The following is a 16,760-nucleotide window of genomic DNA, read 5'->3' as shown; positions in this document are numbered from 1 at the left end:
CGAACAACGTTGTTCGGTTTCCAATGGAAACACGCTATAAGAGTTTTTTTTTTTTTGCCAAAGGCTGTTGTAACGATTCTGAACTTCAAATACGAAATTTAAAGCAATTCCGGTGAATAATGCCGCTAATATAATCAAAATACCGAATAAAAGGAGGTACCGTTGTATGGAGACTAGACTAAGACGTGGAAACAAGGTAGATCTACATCTACCTTGCGTGGACCTGCATAGACAATTTTCCGTCATAGGTTATAGCTGTCACCGAAATAATTTTAACAGTTATCGGACGAGTGGCTTAGAAATGACAGCAGTTTGAAGTTGGTTGCAGGTTTTCATCTCACCCTGTACTTTGTTGGGTCTAAAATTTTTATTTCGATAAGTCTAGATCTAAAATTTTTATTTCGATAAGTTGCAAACGGAATGATAAACTTAATATACCCTCCATACTACGTATGGTGAAGGGTTTGAAAAGTATACTGCGATAAACATTTCTTTTGTTATATCAAAAAATAAGCAAAAATTGTAGAAATTTCCTGTTCTGCAGCAGATTTAAGCATTGCGATTCTGTAGCTAGTTAACGACAAGTGTCGACAACAACTTTTTTCATTAGGAACTTAACAATTTTTGGTAGCAAGGAATATAGTAGAATTTTATTAATATTTAAAAAATGGTCTTTTGTTTAATAAAATATAATCATTTTTATTTAGAATTAAAACCACACTGTGGACTGTTTTTATTTTATATTTTCTTTTGTTTAATTTTTTTCTTGTGTATCATAAAAAATATATATAGTTGTATTATGTGTTCTTGTATATTTCTTAAAAATATATCCATTTTTATGTTCAATAATACTCTTAAAATAATTTCTCCGTTTGTGTGTGTGTGTGTGTGTTTGGTCGCACTCTTAGGCCACTCTCACCTGACGTATTACCGACTTACACTCATCATTGCGGAATACTCGATTGTATTTGTTAATTTTACCCAACGTCGATATAAAGGCTTCATCGTGGGTAATTATGATCAACATAAAATTGGATTGTGTTTGTCGTTCTTCGACAATTCGATTGAGGGCATCACACAACGACAGAATATTATTGCGATCCAAATTGGTTGTGGGTTCGTCCAATGCCAAAACGCCACAATTGCTGCTGAATGTCTCGGCCAGGGCCATGCGTATAATGAGTGAAGCCAGCACTCGTTGACCGGCACTGCAACGGCCACGCATTTCAATTTCGGAGTTATTCTTGGACTGTATGACACGATAATTATAGTTGCGCCGTTTATCCAACGACGAAGCATCTTTGCTCTCTTCGGTTTGGATTTGTATGTAATCGATGTCATTGCCACGATAAATTAAACGCCAATATTCACGAATCAAACGATTGATTTCCCGCATCTTTTCCGTGTGGAATTGCATGAGAGCCCATTCGAGAGCAACACGGTGCTGTCCCAAATCGTTGGCCACCTTTCGCGTCACTTCGACTTCGTAATAGACCCGTTTGTAGTTCATTAAGGAGTTACGATATTTGGGTGCCGACAATTCCTTTTCCAATTTGCGAATTTGTTGTTTAATTTCACCCGTCTGCCCGAGTAGTTCACCTTTGCGTACCGTGATTTTTTCACGTTTAGCACTGAGTTCTTTCTTCTCTTTCGATACGGTGGAGAAATCAAGTTTACTAAACTCTTCGGCCAGCGATTCATAGGTTGCATTTAATTCTTCAAATTTTTGTTGTAGTATTTTAAGGTCACGATTATCTTTGAGATCTCGATCGGCGGTTTCTTGATTTGCCAATTCTTGTTTGATGCCCTCCAATTTTGTTTGCATTTCGGCAATAGTTTCAGCCTGTAAAGAAAAAATAAATGGTTTGTTTTAACAATAAATACTGGGTGAGATGAAAATACTGCAATCAACTTCAGACTGCTATCATTTCTAAGCCACTCGTCCGACAGCTTTTAAAACTATTAAAGTGAGAGCTCATTATATTGTTTACAAGCGTACAAAGCATTTTGGTGAGAATTTCTCCGACAAAAAAGTTATTCGTGATGGAATTCAAGCGTGTTCGGGTGATTTCTTTACATTGATTGGAAGAAAACAGCAAAATCAGCAGAAATGGCTCGAAAAGTAAAAAAAGCGACTTGATCGAAACCCGCGTCGTAGTGGCCGAAAAGTGGCAAATATTGAAAAATGAGCTATGGGTAAAGCCATTGAAATTCGAAAAAGTGCAAGAACTTGCACCGCTGCTGAAAGAAAATAGACTCAAAAGAGCTAAAGAGTTGCTTCGCTTGGTAGAAAGTGGATAACTGCCAAATTTGGTTTCCTCCGCGGAGAAAACATTCGTTGTCCAGCAGTTTGTAAACAAACAAAATGATCGTGGATCTTGTCTACTTGCCAAAGAGGTCAGCTGAAAATGTGCAAATTCGATTGGTCGGCCACCAGAACTTAAGCGCCGACCATGGCATCAGAAAAAATGACGAATATTGTCGGGAAAATATTTGGAGGGTGTATTAAAGCCTTGGGCACGCTAATATTTTGGCCGCAGACCTTCCAACAGGACTCAGCACCATCGCCCTCAGCACGCGCCACCCAAGAATGGTTACAAAATGAGGTTCCTCGCTTCATTTCCAACGCACAATGGCCCAAAAACCGGATACCAATCCGTTAGACTATTGTGTCTGGAGTATTTTGGAAAGCAAGGTTGGCACTAAAAAATGCCAAAGTGTCGATCACCTCAAGTTAGCGCTTCGCCGGGAATGAGCCAAAATACCGCAGACCAACATTCGGGCAGCGTGTGACGGTTTCATTGGTCGTTGAAAGCCCATAATTCGTGCCAAAGGTGGCCAATTCGAACACATCTAAACTTTTTCTAAAATTTTATGCTATTTCCAACATTTTTTGTTTTCATTCAATAAAATTAAAAAAAAAAATGTAAAAATAATTGAGTTTGATTTTGTTGCAGTATTTTTTTTCTCACCCTGTATACCAAGTTATGCAATGCTATTAAAAACGACTTTTTTATTTCTAAAATTATGGAAAACGCCTAAAAGTATACTTTAAATAAAATATGTAAACAATACCAAACTGCAACAAAAAGTATAACCTGGAGTACTGCTTGACACAAAACTCTTTTCCCAACTTACCAATTTGTGTAATTCTTCTTTGCTTCCTTTTAGAGACTCTTCGAACGTTTTCAATTTATGATCCAAATCTAATTTACCATAATCCAAAACTTCTGCATGCAATCTGTAAACAAATAATAAAAATATAAAGAAATGATAACTCTATCACCTCCGATGCAATGAAAGACAGACAGGCATCAGAGACCCACCTTTGTATATCTTGATCCATACGCTTTAAAGTATCTAATTTCATAAGCATTTGATTTACTTTAACACGATTTGATTCCTTGTTTTGACTCTTCTCCTTGATTGCGGTATTCAGCTGAGTCTTCAAAGGTCCTACTTTAGCCTGATTTTCTTGGGCTTCGACGGCAATTGTTACCAAAAGATTTTGCAATTCCGTTTGACGTTCCTGAAGTTGGGGTAAGTTTTGTATACCCTCCTGCAATTTAATTTGTTGATCCTTTAACCTGAAGAGGGTAAATTATCATTAGTTTTCATAAATATCCGCAGCAATTTGTTAATTAATTTTCTTACGTATTTTTTAGATCGCGCAATTTATTCAATGCATCCATGTTCTTCTCATAGTATTGTTGATTTTGTTCCAATTGCTTGCGCTTCTCCTCCAATTCAGTGGTCACAGCAGTTTTTTCAGCTTGCACCTCATCAATGGACGTGGTTCCGTTTTCATCGTCCTTATCCTTGGGGAATTTATTTTTGATTTTAACAATATCCTCTTTGGCACGAGCCACCTGTTTAATTGCCTCGTCCAGCAGAGACATATCACCCATCATGGAATTGGCCAAGTCCATATTGGCGGTGGGTTCAGCCAACAGACCCTGTATGGTTTCGGTTTCTTTGCTACACTCGGCCAACTCATCCTGTAGCTTCTGTAGGTCTTCTTTCTTTTTGGGAATGTCCTCTTCAAGTTTTTCCACCCGCTCTATGGTGGGTTTAAGCTGCAGCAATAATTCATATTTCTTTTGCTCTTCTTTTAATTGCTTCTCAATTCTTTCAATATTTTGTGGAAGGTCAACAATTTTATCATTGAGTTCCGAGGTAAGACCAGAAGCCTGCATTTAAAAGAGAAAAAAGAAAGAATAGATTATTTTTGATATGACAATGGTAGTAATATTGGTCAGTTCATACTTCAGTAGTTGTCATGTCTTTTTGACACAACGGACAGTAGGGTTCATCTTCGATTTTTTGCAAATATTGTTTATAAAATAATTCGGCTGATTTTTGTGCTCCCAATTCGAGTTGATATTTACTGAGTAATGCCTTCGACTTGGTCAACAACTCCTCATACGGTGTATTGCGACATTTTTCAAAAATGGTCTCTTTGCAATCTTCCAATTCTTTTTCGGCCTTTTGCAATTCTTCTTTAAGAGATTTGCGTTTTATTTCGATGCGCTGCTCCTTGAGTTTTAAGCCATTGATCTTGTTGTTGTACTCCTTGATTTGGCGACGAGATTTTTCATAGGTAACTTTTACATGACGTTGATAATTTGACTCGACCACCTTACCCTCTTCGAAAATTTTACGGAAATTTCCATTGTGCTTGCTCTTAACTCTTTGAACCTCCTTTTCACGATTCTCAAGTTCTTGTTCTTTCAAATTCAATTCGGCTACCAATTTTGAAATCGAATTCAAAAAAGTCAAGCGCTCATCAACCTTGCGAAAACGGGCCTCCAGACCCTTTATGGCCTCCTTATCGTTTTGTATCTGTTCGCGTAGCTCGTTTTGATTGAACTTGGCAGCGGTCTCTTCGTAACAATCTTCGGTCTCTTTTAATTTTGTAGTAACCACTTTCAATTGCTGCGTTGATTTTTCAATTTCTAATATTTTCTTTTCGATTTGTTCAATCTCTTTTTCGTGGGCTTTCTTTTGTTTATTCATTGTGACCACCGATTCTTGGAGTTTTGTTACCTCAACACGCAATTGATCTATTTTCGTTTGCCGTTCTTGATCCTCGGCATCATGTTGGCTAATGGTTTCATTAATTTTGCCCTGTTCGCTATTGAGGACACCTTGTATGTCCTCGAGTATTTTTGAAATCTCCTCCTCAGAATCCCCGAAAACTTCGGGAATAGTTAAATTCATCTGTTGTGCCAATGCTTTGATTTTATCAGCACGTTTTTCCTTGCAATCGGTCTCCTTTTGCTTTTGTTGTATTGCAACAACGCGTTTCTTATCGACATCATTGTGTCGATTTTGTAAGCTTTTCTCTTCCTTCTTGATGGAATTAAGTTTACCCTCGACTTCACGTCTTTCGAGACGCTTTTCAGACATACGTTGACCAAAGTTGCCAATTTCGGTGTCCAACTCTTCCAAAGTACCTTCAAACATGGTTTTAATTTTCTTTTTCAAATTGTTCATTTGATCTTGACAATTTTTCTGCCTGTAAAGTGTAAAACAATGCGTAATTTAAATGTTCTATGGAAAGGCAAGGCATCAACTTACTTGGTTTGCAGTTCAATCTTTTGAGCTTGCAATTTACTCATTTCTGCTTCAATTTTATGGATCTGTTGTAGACGTTCCTCAATGGGGGCCATTTCTTCTTCACATTGTTTGCACTGTTCTTCAATAGCTTTTGATTTCTCTTGATATTTTTGCAAACTCAATGTTTTCTCTTCCATTTCCACCTTTAAGTGTTCCTCAAAACGTAAATCGGCCTCTGTGTAAAAATATGGGGCAAGAAATGCAATACAATTAAAAATGATTTTAATATCATTAAATGTGTAGTCAATTGTGAGGAGTTTGGCTAATTATAATGGCTTATAATCTAAGCTACAGACAATTTTTTTACTGTTGAAAATAATTTTAATTGTATCTAGAGCTACGTGGGGACTAGGTTTTTCAAATCGTGAGTGTATAAAAAGCATTTAGAAATATTCTAATTGTTTGGAAATCAAAGTGAAAAATCAAAGCCAATTCGCTAGGTATCGATTGGATGGTACTCGCATCCTATAAAGTAAGAAACCGCCTTAATTAACATTTATAACATAACACACATACCTTTAAGTTTCAATATATCCAATTCCTCTTTTCGCATCTTAATAATACGGTCCAGAGCTTTATTATATTCAGATATACCAAAAATTGCATCGAATTTCTCCTTCAATTTCTTGGGCTCATCTAATGGCCAACTAGAATCTTCCTGATGACACAACAGAACATTGTTTATTATGGCTTTGGAGACTCCCATAAATTGAGACACAGCCAAATCGACATCGGCATTTCGATTCGAAATCGATTCGTGCGTCATTTTACCATCGCCACCATCATTCAAGTAATTCAGCGTAGCGTCGAGCGTTTCAAACGACATCTTACCGCGACGAATTGCCAGTTTCATGGAACGACATATGGATAGGCGAGCACCCTGGACATTACGCACCTCCAGCTTGATCTGACCCAAAACATCGGTTAAACCAAATATTTTAGGATCATGAACAAAGTTCTTGCCACGGTCACTGCCCGGTGGAACTTCTCCCGTCAAGGCATACTTCAGACATTCAATTACAGTCGTTTTGCCACAACCATTTTCACCCAATATCAGGGTTACCGGCGAGGTAAAACCTATCATCTAAAAAAAAAAAAAAAAAAAACAAAATAAAAAGTGCATACATCTTCACATAAATTGAACCGCAGGCTATGTTTGTGTATACATACCTGACTATCTCCAGCATTTCCGCCAAAACTTCTTATACCTTGAATCGTAAGCCGTTCAATAGTCGACATGATTATCAAGTAAATACATAAACTACGTAATTAATCGAATTTCTTTTAATAAATGTATGTGTTATTGTTGTTGTAAAATTGTTTTCACTTGTTTTTATTGCAGTTCAAATACAAAACATATAATATATGTAAAGAAAAAAGCGTAGCTTGTTTTTCCAAAATTATTGCAATTGTTTGCGTTAGAGCCGGCAAGTAATCGATGCATAAAATCGATAGTACTGATATGATATACCTTGGAAGGGAATATCGATTGAATATCGATTTTGTTTTATTTATATTATCGGACAAAATGTCAACAGAGATGAGTGCTTATGTTTTGCCCGTTATTTTTCAAAAACACGACTTCCATTTCATTGATTATTTCTATGAGTTTTACGTGAACCTATAAAAAGAAACGTGAAAGTGTAAAAAAGGGGGCATATTTTAATATTGAAAAAATTCGATATTTAGTTTTCATGCTGCGTTCTCCCAAAAAATTTCAATCAATTGTTATTTTTGCTCATCTTTTTTATTTGTGTTTATTTGTTTTAATTTTAATTATGATCATGGTAGAACTAAGAAAGTAAAGTCATGGTAGAAGAATGTGGGTAGACGTATCGAAACAGCTGTTGGGACAACGAACTGTCAAACCAATTTTTGAATTGAAATTTTTGAATGAAAATCATTCAATTTAAAAAAAATGAAAACACATGTTGTAATAACCTTTGATTGAAGTCGTATAAAAAACATATAAAAACTTACTTATGTTTAAAAAAAAATTAAATTTTTGACATCTCAATGTTCCCAAGCTTTGATGCATCTACCTATATGCTTCTACCATGGGTTAACCCAAGAAAGGTTGTCAAATTCAAAGAAACAAGAAAAATGCAACACTGTGCTGGAGTCCTATAGTCTCAAATAGACTTTTAAAAATGCATAATTTGGTTTTATTTATTCTTCAAAAATCCGCGAAACAAGAATAGAACTTTGGGGGTATTCCACAAGATAGAACATAAAATATTAGGACAATACAGTTTTACTACAAATTTGTACAATTTGTTACCCATTTACGTCGAAAATTTGCATTTATTTTGAAATAAATTCAAATTGTTGTATTTTTTATTCAACAATACACAAAATGTGTATATGTTTTGACAGAATAAGGGCAACAAAAGGAAAACATTGTATTTAGGGGGTAGCTTTGTTCTACCTTTTGCAATTGTGCCATGTGTTATTTTACATACCTACAAACCAATGTATGTCAAACTAATAATTTTGAAATAATTGTAAACAAAACTTTACATGACTTTCATTCTTAATTTCTTAATTCTGCCATGGTCTTTTTTCTTTACCGTGAAAATAGTTTTCGAACCATAAACGTTGGCTCTTAGAAAAGCAAAAAAAAAAACTTTTTTCTATTATGAGGAAAAAATTCTCCACATTGCTCTGACGTAGAAGAAAAATAAAACACAAAATGTAGAGTAAAATCAGCTGGGCTTTGCTGCTACCTTCTGGTGTTTGTAAAACGCAACAGCTGTTCAAGTAATAAACTGATGATTGGTGTGTCAGTAAGAGATTGCCAATGCTGTCAAAATTTGAGTATGGACATTCATAAAAAGTCAGCTGTTCCTTGTCGCGTATTTGCAAAATTTACATTCGCTTAAAAAATAAAAAAATAATAATTTTGGAAACACACATTTTTACAAAAATTCAACAAAATGAACAACGACCATCATCTAAACTACCCTGTATATTTTTTCAAAGGATATTTGGGCTATGAGAACGAGGAAATGTGGGATATTAATTCATCGGAACTGGAAATGATTGATATTGAAGTAGATACAACAGACGAAGAGGACAGTGGGATATCTTACTATGAAGTCGTTCAAATTGATGAATATGAAATTTCGAACAGCAGCTCTCAAGTAAATCGAATTTCAACCGACAATACAACAATACCGCAAATCGTTGATTTCAAAAGATCCGATCTAATGTTGTCGGCGGAGAATACACGCAGCACGAATGACACAAGTTTACAACATTTGAATTTAATGCCAATGACGGAATCGGCCCAAACGGCTGTATCAACAAATTCAAGGCGGAAAAAGAACAGAATGTGTTCAAATAGAATGATTCAAAATAATGCTATAATTGAAACATGGTCTCCTCACCTTTCTTGTCCCATATGCAATTGTCTATATACCAGGTTTGTTTTTTTGGAACAACATTTCCAATTGGCCCATCCCGGAATAGAATGCCACATTATATGTTGTCGTAAAAAATTCAGGCAGGCCATCGACATTGTCAATCATATATTTGAATGCCACGAAAATGAATTGGAACCCGACAACTCCATTAAAATACAAAGCAAAGAATACGAAGAATTTGTTCAACATTACATGCCAATCATGGGTTGTGGGTTTTGTTCGAATGTACAACGTGGTTTTGCCAAACTAAAAGAACACTCCAAAGCATATCACCCGAAAGAAGTTTGCTCTATTACGTGCTGTAATCGCAAATTTGCCCGCTTGGAAACGATAGCTGAACACATACTAGTCCACCTGGATCCGCAAATATTCCGCTGTCGTATTTGTAATAAATCGTATGCCACGAAAGTTTCTCTAAATCGTCATATGGGTCGATGGCACAGGATACCCAAAAGTCATTTGGTAAATGTCAATTTCTTAGAATTGGCGAAGAGAAATAAATCAATAGCAAGGATAAAATTCAATGACCTGGATGTGTTCATTGCTGCCTCCATACCAGAACTGACATGCATTGAATGTGGTTGCAAATTTTCAACCTGTGGCAAATATATACGTCATTTTAATGAGAGCCATCCCCGTAAAAAGTGCAAAATGCGATGTTGCGGTTTCGACATACATTTGCGTCATAATTTAGAAGAACACTTGCACAAGCACGGCGATACAAGTGGTTTCAGGTGCATTGTTTGCCATCAAATATTTGTGAAGAGATCCTATTTGTACGACCATATGTGTTGGCATCATCCATACACAATTAATAACGATGTTTTGGATGGCGAATGGATTGAGGAAATTAATCGAAAGGTAATATGAACATAATTTAGTTTTATCAAAATTGTATTTGAAAATCCAATTTTTACACAATTTTTTTTTTATTGAAAGTAAAAAAAGAAACTTAGTTAAACGACCTGTGAAATCATCTTGATGGAGGCTATACTTTTTCAGCTTCTTTCAAGCAGTTCACCTAGAGTCATGAAATAAACATTTTGTTCTTCATATTTCAACAATGCTCATATTTCAACAACGCTATATTACATGATGCAAGTTCCGGCTACTTCGTCAGCGAAAAGTCCACTTTAAAATTCGTTCGTTTAAGATTCGTTCCAACATTTTGTGATATGCCTTTAGTGCTCCAAATGCACAATTTGTCAAACTACATACATACATTAGTCAAGTTTTCCCATTTTTATACCCTACACCATTATGTCTTGGAACATTTGTTTGTAGCAGACAAAAGAAAACGCGATAGACCCATAGTTTCTTTTTATGGTATGCATAGTCGAGTCGATTTATGCATGTCAGTCCGTCCATCTGTCCATGTATTTTTGTAAACGAAGTACAGGTCGCATTTTTTGCCCTATCCATATAAATTTTTGCACAAATCAATGGTTTGACCCAAGGACGAACCCTATTACATTTGCAGATAATCGGTCAAAATTTAGATATAGCTCCCATTTTTCGTCCGATTTTGATTTTAATGTGCTCCGAACGTGTGATATCAGCCAAATAGTATGGAATTTTGCACACACCACAAAATTAGGCTTGAAAATAAGTATGCCAAATTTGATCGAAACTGGTTCAGATACAGATATAGCTCCCATATATATTGTTCATCCGATTTGTCATTTTTGCCCTCCGCAGCCGTAATATGCACCCGTGTTACAATGATATTTGGGGAAATATATCAAATACAGGTCAGAAATACCTTCGCTAAATTTTGTCGAGATTGGTTCAGATTTGGATATAGCTCCCATAGATATTTCGTCCGATTTGCATTTTATTGTGGACTAAACGTGAAATATTAATCCAAATGAGAAGGAATTTGGCACATACAACCATACTGGGTCATCCTTTTTGTTGAATTTGTCCTGCACAACCGTAATATGCACTCGGTAGTAACGATATTCGGGGAAATACAGGGTGAGATAAAAAACTGCAACAAAGTCAAAAGCCAAAATTTTTACATTTCATTTTTTTTTTAATTTATTGAATGAAAGCAAAAAATGTTGGAAACAGCATCAAATTTTAGAAAAAGTTTAGTTTTGTTCGAATTTGTCTCCTTTGGCACGAATTATGGCCTTGATCTGCAATGTTTTGGTTCATGCCCGGCGAAGCGCTTGCTTGAGGTGATCGACACTTTGGTATTTTTTAGTGCCAACCTTGCTTTCCAAAATACTCCAGATACAATAGTCCAACGAATTGGCATCCGGAAATTTTGGTGGCCAATGTGCGCTGGAAATGAAGCGGGGAACCTTATTTTGTAACCATTTTAGGGTGGCGCGTGCTGAGTGCGATGGTACGGAGTAATGTTGGACTGTACAAGGTCTGCGGCCAAAATGTTTGAATAATACACCCTCCAAAATATTTTCGCGATAATATTCGGCATTTATTGATGCCACGGTCGATTAATACGAGCGGAGAGCGACCATAGGTTGTTATGGCGGCCCACACCATCACCATGACCGGCGCTTGAGTTCTGGTGGCCGGCCAACCGACGGTGCACATTTTGAGCTGACCTCTTTGGCAAGTAAAAACGATCATTTTGTTCGTTTCTCATCGGAGAAACTCAAATTCGGCAGTTCGCCACTTTCGGCCAATCGAAGCAATTATTTAGCTCTTTTGAGTCTATTTTCTTTCTGCGGCGGTGTAAGTTCTTGCACTTTTTGGAATTTCAATGGCTTTATTCTTATTAGGAGTTTATATTCCATTCGGCAAACATTGATAAATGAGCTCGGGGTCATTTATCAATGTTTGCCGAATGGAATATTGCGATATGTTTAGCTCACGAGTCATTTTTCGGCCACTGCGACTCGGTTTTTGATTAAGTCGTTTCTTTACTTTTCGCACCATTTCTGCTGATGTTGCTGTTTTCTTCCGTCCATTTCCTTGACGTCGGGCTACGCTATCAGTATTACGGTAACGGTAACGAGCAATGGTACGAGACACAAAAGATTTATTCACATTTAAATTCTGGAGCGCTCTAACGATAGCCACTTGTGGTTTTCCAGCCAAATATAAAGAAATCACACTATCACGCTTGAATTCCATCTCGAATAAGTTTTTTTTTTTTTTTGAAAATTCTCACCAAATTGCTTTTGTACGCTTGTAAGCAATATAATGAGCTGTCACTGGAATAATTTTAACAGGTGTCGAACGATTGGCTGTGACAGAAGTCTGAACTTGGCGATGACAGAAGTCTGAAGTTAGTTGCAGTTTTTTCATCTGACCCTGTAATGTGAATGTTGGGAGATTGAAAATGCTAAATTTAATAGACTATTCATTGCTTTTATTTGGTGGCCTTAAATATATGGACCTTATCTATTTCGTATAATGTAGCCGTACAGAACATGTTACCATAGTAGGAAAGATGAGTATTATAGGTACTTTCAAGTTCTCAGCATTGAATGCAAACTCTTTTGCAGTCATAAATAAAGTTTCAATATAGCACTAACAGCTATAGCTAATCTGTAGAAAGATACTACATAATATATACCCATATAAATCTCCTATATAATAATCAATTTCTATTTCCAGAATATAATAAACGAGACGGCGTTTAGCCCTGCCGAGGGAAAATCATTTCTGAAGTATGAAGAAACAAAGGCCATTCACCACCTTTTGGTGGAATGGGGTGCACGAGCCTATTTGAATGGTGATAAAAGTATTGCCGAGCCCCAAATAAGAAGTCAAGCTGGTATATTATGCGATTTGTTGCACATTAATTCATATCGCTGCGATCGAACTTTATTTGCTGCATTTTGTGATGCCGTTGCAGAGAAATCGCAAATTAACAAACCAGGAACAGTTTCCTATACCTTAAATTACCAAGACATTTTGGATAGCTCTAAGCAACGCATTCATCCCTTGATATATGCACGATTCAAGGAAAGACTGAGAGATGTTGATAGGTATAGAACCTATACGATTGAGTGTAAAAAACCATCAAAAAGCTAGATTATAAGAAATTCTATTTTAACAATTTAATTTTATTTTAACTTACGTACTTATTAACACACACACACACGTTCGGTCAAGGTTCTACAGATTTATGTCACATTTCTTAAAAATGTTCTTCATATATTTTAAGCAAAAAAAAAAAAATAAATAAACGACATTCTATCCGGAAGATTGGAAATGTTCTCGGTATTGTAATTAAGCGTGTCTTTATTTTATTTCTTATATCAAATTAATGTTTTTTTTTTTTAAATATTTATAGATGTTCTATTAATATTTTATATTTTTAACGAACTGTGTTTTTATTTTTATACAAAAATATCATTAATGGCATATATTAAAAGGCAATGATGCAAAAAGGAAACTGGTGAAAACAATAGCCTTGTTTAAATGCAAGAGGCTCAAAAGGGAACGATAAAAAGTAAAAAAGTAGGATCTTAAAAATTTTCAAAAAAAAAAAAAATCCGTTAAAAATACGTCTCAAATGAAATTCCTTATATGGGGGCTATACGAAGACGTGTCGCTAAAATCATCAAAATACTGAATATCTGGAGGTATCGTTATATGGGGGCTATGAGTAGACATGGACCTGCATGAACACTTTTTTGTCATACAATGTCATGCCCATTACGAACTTCAATGATAATATCGCTAAAATCATCAAAATACCGAATATCGGGAGGTATCGTTATATGGGAGCTATATAAACCTGCATACGCGATTTTTTTGACATGGGCTGTATTACATATTACGAACTTCAACTACGAAATTAGAAACCATTTCGGTAAAAAATATTGCTAAAATCATTAAAGAACCAATTATGGGGAGGTATTGTTACATGGGGGCTATATGGACCTATTATGAACTTAACCTGCCTACTGGCAAAATACACATGTGTGCAAAATTTTAGCCTTCTATCTCAATTCGTTCTAAATATATCGTGATTACAACAGATAGACAGACGGGCATCGCTAAATCGACTTAGAATGTCACGCTGATTAGAAATATTACAGGGCGATGTGAAAAAACTGCAACCAACTTCAGATTGGTCTCATGTATAAGCCACTCGTCCGCAAGCTGTTAAAATTATTCCAGTGACAGCTCATTATATTGTTTACAAGCGTACAAAAGCATTTTGGTGAGAATTTTCCAGAAAAAAAGTTATTTGTGATGGAATTCAAGCGTGATGGCATCTATTTTTGTATATTTGACTGGAAAACACAAGCGGCTATCGTTAGGACACTCCAGCATTTAAAGATACCAGTCCATTGGATTGGCACGGTTTTTGACAGCAAACTTACTTGTCGTCGGATGTGCCTTATGTAGACATTGGGCATGTTATGTTATTAAAATTAAACATATTATAATTATTTGTTTTGCATTTTGAATTTTATAATCGAAATTCTAGAAACTAACATTTTTGAGATTGATATGAGTAAATCGATTCAAAGTTATTATTAAATTGATGTGTGGCTAGTCTGCTTGCTATTAGCAAATTGACAAGTTGTGGCAACTCTGCCTGTTTTGTTTACTGATCATGATCATAACAGGAAATAAATAAAAAAAAAAACAAACGGATTGTTAATAGAAAATAATGCCTTTTGAAGACATTTAAAAAGGAAGAACAAATTCAAAACGCAATAAACATTATGAACAGCAACATTATGAACCATGTTCTGTGTGTTCCTGCCGAGCATCGAGCCATACACCAACTCTTGATCGAGTGGACAAAACGTACGATATGGAATTCTAGAGGAGTATTACGAAAGGCCTCCGTTGAAAGTCAACTTAAAATATTTCAAAGTATTTTTAAGGTTCCCAAATGTCAGTTATACCCTTATTTCTGGAGTGATGTTTTAAACTATCAAATGATGGTTCGTACGAAAATTGCCAACGAAGGTAGAAAACATCGCTATTTGGTGGGGACACGGACCATATTGGAAATGTGCAAGAACCGCATAAATCCTGCTATTTATAAAAAGTTTATGCGTCAATGGAAGAAAAGGAAACCAAACGAAACTGACAATCCAGACCTAAAAGCACTCAACAAATATGGGCTCAGCAACAAGGAGGGTAGCAAGGAATTCATGCATTTGCTAGAAAGTTATACATTGCAAGATTTCCAAAAGTCGTTCAACGTTCAGAAGGAAATTGACGATGATGTCATTTTAATAGAAGAGCCTGTAAACTGTATAGACATTACCATGAATTCCAAAGATCTATATGACGACAATGAAATGAAATACAAACGATATTTTAATAATGGTATCGACATTATACACACCTGCAGCATTGGGACCAAACGAATGGGTAAATAAATAATGACTTGTTTTTTTTTATTAAAACTCAAAATAAATGTATTTTTTTGCAGATGAATTTCACGCCAGACTTGAACAGAATATTAACGGACACAAACAGCTGGATCAACCAGCCATTTCGCAAAATTTAAATGTTCATAAACACAAATTTCCCAACATAAAACATGAACCTGTTACCTTGTCAGAAAGCAACACACTTGCGTATCAAATAAAAGAAAAAGAAGATAAAGGCCTTCTCGACAGTGAAGAAGAAATTTCGACTTGCACCCCATGCTCCAAAAAGTTACGCGAATTCCATTGTAATACTTGCTACAACAATATTTACGGTTTTCACAATTTTTTAAAACACCTAGCAAAATGTGATAAAATTGATATTAACATTGATGAATTTGTCAAATGAAACTCGAATTTCATTGGGAAGGGAATAATGAAGTTGGCCAAAGAAACGATTTTAATTAAAGTTGCCTTACAAGTAAAAAGCTTTGGGTGTATGAATGGCCTTTGCCACGACAATTGGGTACCGTTATAGGCGGTTTTTGATAAGATAATATATAGATAATACTTTTCCAAGGGATATCCTACTTACAAGGAATTCCTTGTGTGGATTTTCAGACTATTCCATTGAAAAATGTGGCAAGAATCATCAAAATACCTAATATCAGGAGGTATCGTTATATGGGGGCTTTACGATATCGTGGATCTATATAAACAATTCTCTTCTAGGGGATAAAGTACTTACAAGGTACTCCTTGTGTGAATTTTCAGACAATTTCATTGTAAATGTAGCTAAAAATTTAGCTAAAATTGTCAAAATACCGAATGTCGGGGCGTATCGTTATATGGGGCTATACGATTTCGTGGACCTATATCGATAATTAGTTTCCAAGGAACTCCTTGTGTGATTTTTCAGACAATTCTATTAAAAAATGTGGCTGAAATAATCATAATACCGAATATCGGGGCACCGTTATATAGTGGCTATACGATATCGTGGACCTATATAGATAATTCTCTTGCGGAGGATAAAGAATTCACAAGGAACTCCTTGTGTGGATTTTCTAAAGTCATCAAAATACCGAATATCGGGGGTACCCTTATATGGGGGCTATACGATTTCCTGGACATATATAGCCCATCTTCGAACCTGACCTGTTTGCAGACAAAAGACAGATCTGTGCAAAATTTTAGCTCCCCTTCTTAATTCGTTTTGACTGTAACGTGATTACAACAGACGGGCAGACGGACAGGCCTAAATCGTGCATGACAGAATTAAGGTGATAAAGTTATACAATTATATGTTTACAATATTTTTCCAAATTATTTATTTGACATCTCATTGTTGAAATGGTAGAAGAATACAGATAGTCGCAGCGGACACAGCTGCTTG

At 35.7% G+C, this 16,760-nt stretch overlaps 3 protein-coding genes across 3 annotated transcripts; 2 read left to right on the top strand and 1 right to left on the bottom strand.

Moving 5' to 3' along the window:
- Positions 1-725: 725 nt before the first annotated feature.
- Positions 726-7,062, bottom strand: LOC101891585 (DNA repair protein RAD50). The gene is made up of 8 exons (XM_005183896.4): positions 6,790-7,062; positions 6,136-6,703; positions 5,581-5,794; positions 4,267-5,518; positions 3,655-4,190; positions 3,327-3,587; positions 3,139-3,241; positions 726-1,843 (listed from the first exon to the last, which is right to left on the bottom strand). The coding sequence occupies exons 1-8, from the start codon at positions 6,856-6,858 to the stop codon at positions 905-907; spliced, it is 3,942 nt and encodes a 1,313-aa protein (XP_005183953.2). The 5' UTR covers positions 6,859-7,062; the 3' UTR covers positions 726-904.
- A 1,183-nt stretch (positions 7,063-8,245) lies between these two features.
- LOC101891758 (zinc finger protein 530) lies at positions 8,246-13,253 on the top strand. Its single transcript, XM_005183897.4, has 2 exons — positions 8,246-9,905; positions 12,636-13,253. Exons 1-2 carry the CDS (start codon positions 8,556-8,558, stop codon positions 13,053-13,055), a joined length of 1,770 nt encoding a protein of 589 aa, XP_005183954.3. The 5' UTR covers positions 8,246-8,555; the 3' UTR covers positions 13,056-13,253.
- Positions 13,254-14,539: 1,286 nt separating this feature from the next.
- LOC101893145 (uncharacterized) lies at positions 14,540-15,775 on the top strand. The gene is made up of 2 exons (XM_011294382.3): positions 14,540-15,365; positions 15,427-15,775. Exons 1-2 carry the CDS (start codon positions 14,705-14,707, stop codon positions 15,771-15,773), a joined length of 1,008 nt encoding a protein of 335 aa, XP_011292684.2. The 5' UTR covers positions 14,540-14,704; the 3' UTR covers positions 15,774-15,775.
- The last annotated feature ends 985 nt before the right edge of the window (positions 15,776-16,760 follow it).

This window comes from Musca domestica, unplaced genomic scaffold (genome assembly GCF_030504385.1).
Source record: "Musca domestica strain aabys unplaced genomic scaffold, Musca_domestica.polishedcontigs.V.1.1 36, whole genome shotgun sequence".
Taxonomy (NCBI): domain Eukaryota; kingdom Metazoa; phylum Arthropoda; class Insecta; order Diptera; family Muscidae; genus Musca; species Musca domestica.
This window is presented reverse-complemented; position numbering and strand designations above follow the sequence as displayed.